The 9,770-nt window shown below is 40.6% G+C and overlaps 1 protein-coding gene across 1 annotated transcript; it reads right to left on the bottom strand.

Moving 5' to 3' along the window:
- Nucleotides 1–274: 274 nt before the first annotated feature.
- eif5a2 (eukaryotic translation initiation factor 5A2) lies at nucleotides 275–9,075 on the bottom strand. The gene is made up of 5 exons (XM_083924259.1): nucleotides 9,002–9,075; nucleotides 7,775–7,947; nucleotides 7,531–7,635; nucleotides 4,500–4,631; nucleotides 275–3,973 (listed from the first exon to the last, which is right to left on the bottom strand). Exons 2-5 carry the CDS (start codon nucleotides 7,934–7,936, stop codon nucleotides 3,914–3,916), a joined length of 459 nt encoding a protein of 152 aa, XP_083780385.1. The 5' UTR covers nucleotides 7,937–7,947; nucleotides 9,002–9,075; the 3' UTR covers nucleotides 275–3,913.
- Nucleotides 9,076–9,770: the final 695 nt, after the last annotated feature.

Genomic DNA, 9,770 nt, shown 5'->3' with positions numbered 1-9,770 from the left:
CCGAGACGCACCTGATGATAATTCTTCAGTTACTCAATTAATCAATTATTAATCGTTTGTACTGTAATAATTTTGATCTCCAGTGTACATATAAAAGCAGGCGATGGTATTTTTAAATTGTTATCTTGTCTGTCGGTATGGATGCTGGACTGACAGCAACAAAGTTCTGGTATGGTGAAAACATGTGGTCAAAGCCTAAAGAAACACTTTGTCATGCATTAGACTGAGCTGTTTGCAATCTGAGACAAAATAAGAGAAGCAGCTGACGAACGTAGCACATCTGAATTAACTTTATTTTGCCTATACAATAAAAACAGACGGTTGTGATTTTTAAGACAGCAGCCATACATTTTTTTTTTTTTTTTTTTATAGAATAGAGGAGCCCATGTATCTTTATGTTGCAGAAGAGGCGCAGGGTCAGATTCCCCCAAGAAATTGTTTGGATCAAACATTGAGAAGGAAGAAAGAGACCTGGAACATCCTAAAAACCCTTTTCCTAGCGTACACCAGGAACATACCTTTTTCAAGACAGAGGAATCCACCTACTTCCTGTTTTAACACAATGCACTGTACCTGTGGTCTAAACATACAAATAAACCAGTTTCTTTCAAGGAAATTGAAATAGCAGAGTTAAAAGACAGAAAGAGAAATGTGATTCAGACAAAAAAATCTTTGATGAGAGGCACCAGAGAAGTTCGGGGGGGGGGGGGGACAACAGGAAATGCAACGTTCTCCAATGCCAGAATAATATAGACTTGTGAGAAAAGTTAACCAAATTAAAAACAACTTTAACAATCTCAATTAATATCCTCACTGCTGACACGGCTAAAATAACACATCTCCTAACACTCTGTTTGGAACCCTGAGAAAATCTGCCCCCGTGACACTTGCCTCAGTCGTTTTCAGTTGTATCCCTCTCAGTCTCTAATCCTAGACCAGCTTGTGAAGCTAAACAAGGACAGGACGTCTGCCTTACAGTGTAAACATTTTCTCAAATGGAATCAGAGAGGTCAGTCCTATTAGCTTTTCTCCATGTGTGAGACGACTAAAGGTAGAGGATCATTGACGAGACTCGTGGTAGTAATTGGTGCTACATGTCAGAGGCCAGGGCAGCTCAATAATTGAAGGAAACCGAGGGTGAGAAATGGGTCAATTTCCCTGCATCTGACTTTTGTTTCAGACAAATGTAACAGGGCACAAATATGGCTTACGGAAGACTGTCTTCTTAACTAAGGGCTGTGGAGGCTGAGTAGTTTAGAAACCTCATGCCACAACTATTAAGTTGCACTGTTGATTGGATACTCTTGAAATCTAGCCATGAACAGTGTTGGAGGAAGCAGTATACTAGAAATTTAATCTGGTTTTCACAGGCAGTCACATTTGCAACCAAAATAAGGATGTCACAGTGTCACACTGGTCAAACAGGGTTAACTTTTGTACAGTTTTGATGGACCCAAGACAGCATATCCTTCTATGTGCATATAACAGGTGGCATTTTACACACACTCTTTGAACTCTTTATTCCCAGAGAACAAATCAGGTTGTGGCGCTGGAGGCAAATTGTGAGAGGATTTATGTGCTTATGAAGGCATGCAGGGACTTCAATTTGTCTCGCATGTACACCCATTTTTCACACACTGTCAGTCATCCCAACGGCCTGCATAGCACATTCAATGTTCCTACTATACTGCTGCCTTTAGAGTGTTCATATGCTAGTCACATGCTTTACCTGGGGCTTAAAGAAATACATAATCAAATCAAAGAGTACCATTGGTACATTGAGTAGTTATGTGGCCTCCACCTTTAGTCCTTGCAGTCCAGAGTTTAAGTGGGTGGTTTTTTTTGTACCACAAGTGAAAATCTAGATGGTCAAGAGGAGCCTGCCAGTCAGAAGCCACTGGTGTCATTGTAATGGCTCCTAACATTTTTCACAGAAAACACTTTACATCGTAACAAGAACGGAATGTTGAGAAACATAATTACTGTAAAACTTAATACGCAATACAACATTCAATGGATTACTTTGGTGTCTTGACAAAAGTAAAAAATACTTTAGCTGGACTGAAGTCAGAACAAAAATAACAGACCGGCTGCCGTTGTACAAAGGACAACTTGAAAGCTTGACAGAATACCTTCCAATGTTAATATAACAATCAGTGTGTTTTCACGCATTTAGGTAATGTGATTTCTGTCAACTTGGCAGCAATCTGACATAAACTGTCATGTAAACACTTTCCTTACCCAGTGTAAGGGACTGAGGAATTTCTTCTAGAGAAAATTAGATTTATTTTTTTTACCATGTCCACGCATAACTGAGTTTAACAGGATTTTACCAAGAGCACAGGCTCGTGACCAATACTTGAAGTAGGAAAAGTATTGCTATAGTAACAGTGCAGAAAATAGCAGAAATCCAAAGTCAGCCTAAAACAAGACTAAAAAGTAACTTCAACAGCTTAAGCGCAGGTTATTGTTAGTTTTCCTAACACATGCACTTTTGAAAGACTTGACTAGAGTTTGCCCTTCTCACTGCACCATTAGCACAAACGCTCTGATCAGAAAACAGTTTTAATTTTATAGGAGGTAGGGGGAAACAAACCTGCATGTAAAAGCAGAATCTACAGCCACCAGATTAATGCGAGTGAAAGCATTGGTTTTTTTTGCAATTACCCTACTTCTCCCAATTACAATAATCTTTGTTGGTGTGAACGTAGTAAATAACCATTCAGCATATTGGTATTTTTATATCATAAAGATTCATGTTAGCCACAATCCGTTTCAGAGGGCAAACTCCGCAGAAATGCTTAAACTGCCAACAGACCCCACATCCCAAAATGTAGTTACTACAACTACCTTCCCCCACCTGCAACCCAAAATAAAGCTAAACGGTAACATCTATTCTTTTCTTGGGCACAGGGGTTAACCGTGACAAGACTTAGATAACCCATAGCGGCACTACTATCTAGATTTGGCCCGTGGAATACAAAAAATGTTTCCGTTTCCACTATTGTGGGCCAGGAATTATTTCTAACATTGTGATGTTGCGAATAGTTAAGGTTTTCAGTGTTTTGTTCTTTCAAAATCATTTTTCTATACAGTTGTCAGCTCATAAAGGCCTCAAGTGAAAAGAAAACGTTTCATAGCATAGAAAAGAAAATGGCTGCACCCAACCACCCCCCCCCGTCCCGGCCTGCTCTGCTTCAGAACAGCTGAGACACCAGAGTTCCCCGCTACAAAAGGCCAAGATCAGCAGTTGAAATGCAAAGTAAATTAAATTGAACTATTTACATAATTCATAGCTGCTGAAGTATGTGTACACAAGTCAATTGTCAATTATAAGTGTGCATGTACATGCATATGTTTTAATTGTCAAAGGCAGAAATGCATATCCTAGCCATCAATGAAGTTATGTTTTTATGTTGACGCAGCTTGCTCAAGGTTTTAAGTAAGCCAGTAGGAATCAAATCCTTTTAAAGGAGAATTTAAATTGAAAGCAAGGGAAAGCATCTCAACTGGAAACAAATAAACGCTCACAGCCAAATCACAACTCCACATTTCATTTAGGGAAAAAAAAAGGACAATAAGAAGAATTTAAAAGTAAAGCACAGAGAAAAAAAAAATACATATATTATGAATTGCCGGAATGTTGTTGGGAATTCCTGGAATAATATCAGTAGCCATTGCAAAGTTAAGATGTGACAGCTACAGGTGGATAACTTCATTGATTGAAGAGAATGCCAGTCAGCCCTGACCCAAAAGGTAAAGTTGAAGAATCTGACCCAGTCCAGTTTCCAGATTTCGGTTGACCAGCAGGGAAACTGGCGTAAATGCGGGGTGAAGGCCAGTAGCTTTGGTGAGGCTTCAAAGCTATACTGGAGAATAAGAGTGTGATGTCTCCAGCATTGTCTTGGTCATATTAAGTCAAGACCTTGGTGCCAACTACATTTTCTTCATCCATAGCTTTCGTCACAGATACCTGAAAAGGGAGGAAGAAATTCAGATCTGAGATCAGCGGTGTCACATCACTGTGTTTTAAGCAGAGTAATGATCCTGTCATACAGCCTGAAGATCAATAGCTTACTTGTTGAGTTAGCATCGCACAACTTACTAAATTTACTGAAAATGTTCCTTTTAAATTCATTAAAAAAAAAAATCTAAGTAGCTACTACTCCATGTGCCTGGAGAAGCTACTCTCTCAGAGCCGGTAATTCAGATTATTTATTTTCTAGTTTCACCTTTACGACCTCAGTTAACTAAAGGAAACCCTGAATGAAGAAACGAATGATAACTAGCTCAAAAGCTACATGAAGCAGTTTGATGCTTGTGCATTGTCAGGGACACTGCCAAAGTCTAATAAAATGAGTGAACACAGCAAATTTCTGAAGAATTACTGCATCACTACATGGAGATACTATATGTAAAAGGATTATGAATTGTTTATACAGTTTGACCAGTTCAGCCACTACCTGTAAGATTGCATTTTCACCAGGCCATAAACTCACCATAAAACATTCTCCATCATTGACTTTCTTTTCAATTTCTTTGCCCAAATCATTGTCTGGCACTTTAAGATCTTCTCTGGTAGCTCCTCCGTCATCCATCAGGGACAAGAAACCATCCATGATGTCCATCACCTAAATGCAAAAAACAGTTAACATTAAGATTGTGGATTAATTTAAGTGCAGTACATAAATAGCACCATCACCGTAAGAGAGTTAAACCTGGCTTCTGGGACACATTGTCATTACAATTTTTTCCCCTGAGACACTGTGGAACAAGCGGGGTCCGAAATAACTTCTCACCAACAGCCACTGGGATAAGCATTTTGTTTTGTCTAAGAATTCTTCGCCTCCTGCATTCAGGCACATGATTCATGCATGTGCAAAACCACGTCCCAACACAACATGGTTGGGCACCGGTTCCTATGCGAACGGTATCTACCGGACAGAATGACAATGCAGATTTGGGTACTTCAGTGATGTACGGTTAGAATTGGTTAATGTTACACGTAGCAGCAGATTGCATTAGCCTCCCGTTAGCTAACAGGCAATCCTCACTTGTTGTCAACAGCGTGCTTAATACATTTTGCTTTTTATGCACATACATCTCAAAAACAAGTCTTCTCTTCCAGCCAGCTGCAACTGGCCATGAGCAAATAGCCCCTTGAGTTTTTGGGTGCTGAAAAAAAAAAAAAAACTCCTGACAAGAAAAAATAAACAGTAAATGTCACATAACTATATGTTGGAACAGCTACTTTCCTGGATACCTGAGGCGCTGACCTCGGGACATCTGACTACATATGCTGAAAATATTTAAAATGTTGAGATTTTTCCAAAGTAAGCATCTCTCAAAGTTTTTTTTATTGTTTTTTTTCCCCCACTAGACAATGGCAAAAATTAACAAACAAGTCGCAATAAAATCTTAGTACTTACTACTTACAATACATATCGAAGTATCGCGATAGTATATTAACACTGTGCTTAAAACATAACATGCTAGTGTAGTAGCAACAACCATGTGACACTAGACTGATGAGCACTAGTGTTACTTTCATCAACGAAAATGACGACGAAATATTGTCGTCAACGAACCTTTATCACGTGACGAAAACTAGACGAGACATAACGAAAATGCTGGGCATGTGACGATGACTAAGACTAAATATATAATGCTAATAATGTTATTTTGTAGTTTTCTCCCAGTCTCGCGTCTGGGCGACGTCACTTCCTTAATCTCCACACACGCATTATTCAGATTCTGAAGATGCCGCTGCTGTGGGTCAGTGTTAACAACAACTAAAGAAACATGAGAACAAAGTGTGACACCAGCCGGAGCTCGTGTTTGGGAGAAAAAGAAGAAACCCTTTTATTACACAGACGTGGAAAAGAAAGGGAGGAATGCGACCACTAAAACTAGACGACTAAAAGTAAAACAGGCCGCCAAAAACAACACTAATGACTGGACATTTTTTTAATCCCCAATGCTGAAGGCGGGCAGGGAGTTAACTTAGCCCTTGTCAGGCCTGCAAGACGCAGCATGGGGCTTGCATTTCTAATCATTCAGTTTAGTTGCAAATAAAGATTAGGCTTCACTTATATTATACTATTATTCAAATTTGATTCCAGTGTTGCCTGCATGTATGATGTATTGGCTCCGACTTGTAATAAGAATTTCCAATTACATTAAGTCCAAATGTCACCTCACAGCGAGAAAGTTCCAGGTTCGCATCCCAGCCTGGGCCTTTCTGTGTGGAGTTTGCATGTTCTCCCCATGTCTGCGTGGGTTTTCTCCGGGTAATCCGGTTTCCTCCCATAGTCCAAAGACATGCAGGTGTTCGGTTAATTGATGACTCTAAATTGCCCATAGGTGTGAATGGTTGTCTGTCTCTGTTCGTCTCTATGTGCCCTGCGATAGACTGGCGTCCTGTCCAGGGTGTACCCCGCCTCACGCCCGATGTCAGCTGGGATCGGATCCAGCCCCCCCATGACCCCGGGATAAGCGGTTGAAGATGAATGAATGAAAATTTAGTCCAAATGCTAATTTAATTAATGTAATCACTTCCTGCATCAAGCCATATTTGTTGGAGTTGAGCCTTTGAAATACATTTTCACTGCACCATCCCTTCAACTCTTGGCTCTCCCGCTTGCTGTACAAAGGGAGGCACGCACCTGTATTGATGGAACAATCTAAATTAACAGATTTAAAAATAAACCTATATAATAACATTGCAATATTTGAGGTCTTGAGGACCTTCAGTCTTTACTCAAAGAAATTTAAACCTACACTGTACATTTACTGCCACTTGACAACTATTTCTCCTCTGCTCCCATCACCTGTCACACCGTTAGTGTGCGCATCTGTATATTGTTAGAATATGGTGAACTGCGACTGACACCAATATAAATAATGTTGCTTTAATGTGACAGTTGTGAGCAACTTTTAAATAAGTGGCTCTATCTAATCATACGCTAACCTTATTAACGCATCTGTTGTGCATTTTCCTTATCCGCTAGAGTTGCATTGGGTGTGTGCCAATTTTAGAAGCTGGGAGCATGGTGGGTGTTGCAGAAGCACACAATACAATAGACAACCAATACAAATCTGAGCCCAAAAACTTAACCTAGTCTTCTCAGAGAATTGAATCCCGAAGGAGGCCTCTAAACCAGGGCAGAAGAGCTTGTTGGCCAAGCCGGAACCTGTTCAACCAGTTCAAAACCTGTACATCTTTTCACAACTACTGAAGAGACACCTCAGCTCTGACACCTGTTTAGTAATCGAAAAAGCATTCATTTTCTCGCGCTACTATTTCATTAGGTTTAGGCTACAATTCCAGTCAAAAGTTTGGACACGCTTTCCCATTCATTTGAATGTATATCAAATCCAAAATATTAGGGTAAATGGAAGCACTGGTGGTCTAAACAAAATACCTAATACTGGCCGGAGAAACAGTTATTGGATTCCAGTACAAACTTGTTTGACCAAATAATAACTAATACCCATTGCCCACCAAGAGAGCCAATAGGGTTATCTCACCTGGTAGTCTTTTCTTAAGATATTTGGGACATCCATGTTATGGGTAGATGGGCAGATATCTTCATACTTCTTCTGAGTGAAGATGTCGATTCCTGTAAGGTGAACCTGGGAAAACATAACTGATTAGTCCTGGCCTTGAGTCAAGTCAGAATTGGGGGTTACTTGTTAAACTGGGAAATATCAGACTCAGTCACAAAAATGCCCTAAGCTCTGCATTCCAAAAGGATGCACAAGCAAGTTTTACCTTTGCATGTCCATGCTTGCCAGTCTTAGAGGTAGTCATTTCAACAATCTTACAGGGACGACCTTTCAGCACGACAAAGCCATTCTTCCTCAATGAAGAGCACTGCACTGGGTATGTTGAGGAGGCCCCAGAATCCCCAGATTGGAAATCTTCATCCGCCATTATGGACTGTTCTAAGCCAAAAGAACAAAAAGGTTTTCACAATAGCATTTGCTTATAATTATAAAGATGTCTGTGCTGTATTAAGAACCTGTAGTGTATAATATAAAAAGAGGAATAATCCGATTTGTGCTTTGTGGTAGCTTGTGAGCACAGATCTGTAACACTAAATTGTAAACATACAGCTACAACTAACACCAAACACCCAAACAGCTGTCAGAAAGGAGGCCGACAGTGGTTGAGCCCTAAGTGCTTCAAAATCAATAACCTGAAATCAGAGCGGAAGAGGGCAACTAAAAGTGCTATGTTGCACATTGCTTGACGTTTAAATATATATTTCCAAACTATAACTGATGTGCTATGTGTATTAAGATGGGCTGCAATTTCATTATTCATTTCCCGCATTAATGGACAAACTATTATCATTGGGGCAACCATATCTCGCGGGCCAATTATCCGAAAAGCTAACAGCTAATGTTAAATGCTAATTTTACGAGTTTACTTCTAACGTTAAGCGCTATGTTGTTGCCGACATTTTATTGTACACATTGTCTTGGGCAACACCCAAACGGGTTGGTTAAACATGCCAGCTGCCTTTTTACTTCGTCCCCTTCGTAAAGTAGGCTAGTTAACCTAAAATAATGACTCATGTTGGGGTGCGTGTGGCTAGGTAGCTTAGCTCAGAACGCTAGCAAAACCCCCATTAACTAGTTAGCCATGTTACGTGGCAGCTGGGCCAGATGAGCATCTTTTACACGGTGGCTTAAAGCAGTAAGCTAGCTTTACATCCCCACCTCGTGCGTTTTCTGTCACCGTTAGCTAAATTAGCTCGCTAACACGATCCACACCCATTGACGCCGGCTAACAAATACTGTTGCTAACGTTAGCTAAAGTATTGTGCGAACTTAGAAGTTACTGATTAACTACCGAGACGACTAAAGCCGCCCAGTGTTAAACATTAGGGACGATTAGAGACGCCACATAACGCGAAACAATAGGTTACTTCACGGTAGCCTCGTTGTAAATAAACAAATACAACATAGTGAAAAGCCCCTTCGTTTAACTTACCTTGTGTCTTGCTTAAACCAAAGAGAGAGAGAGTCAGTTCGCATGCGTAGAGCTTTTGTACCGCAGGAGGGGTAGTCTCGCGCAGAAAGGGCAGGTACAGGCTGCGATGACGAGGCGCGTGGAGGGGGGAGGGGCTCGCTCCCGAGAATGTCGGGAGGGCGCAGTGGCTGCCATCATGGGACTATCCAGTATATTGCACCTGTTGTCTTCTTCATACTTTGTATCATCATTCTTCGTACATCAGACTTTATACTCTATATCAGGGGTGTCAAACTCAGGCCCGTGGGCCAAATCTGGCCCGCGGTGTAATTATATTAAGCCCGCAAGATCATATCATGGTTCTGTGAGAGTTGGCCCGCGAGTATAAAGCACATACACGTCTACTTTTCTATTAACAAACATGAGCATCCATGCTACCAGTCTCTGCAGACACACTGAATCCACCCCTCCACAAAAATGACCAAAGAAAGATGGAAAACAGGAGCTTTCAGCAGCGGTGGGAGGCAGATGATCTGTGTCTGAAGGTAAAGAGCTGTTTGTCTCGTCTGCAGAGTCACCGTGGCTGTAACCAAAGAATAAAACATAAGAAACACAACGACAAGTACAAGGACCTGCACTGAAAAGGTTCAACATTACATATCTGGAGGGAAGGGAACACATGCACATTTGCAAGGTTTTTTTTATTTTTATTTTTTAGTAAATATTAAGTTTGGCCCGCAACTTTGTCACAGTTTTTAAATTTGGCCCACTGTGAATTTAAGTTTGACAC

Source organism: Echiichthys vipera, assembly GCF_963691815.1.
Source record: "Echiichthys vipera genome assembly, chromosome: 12".
In the NCBI taxonomy this organism is placed as follows: domain Eukaryota; kingdom Metazoa; phylum Chordata; class Actinopteri; order Perciformes; family Trachinidae; genus Echiichthys; species Echiichthys vipera.
The sequence above is the reverse complement of the archived record's forward strand: the minus strand, read 5'-3'. Positions and strand labels throughout refer to the sequence as shown.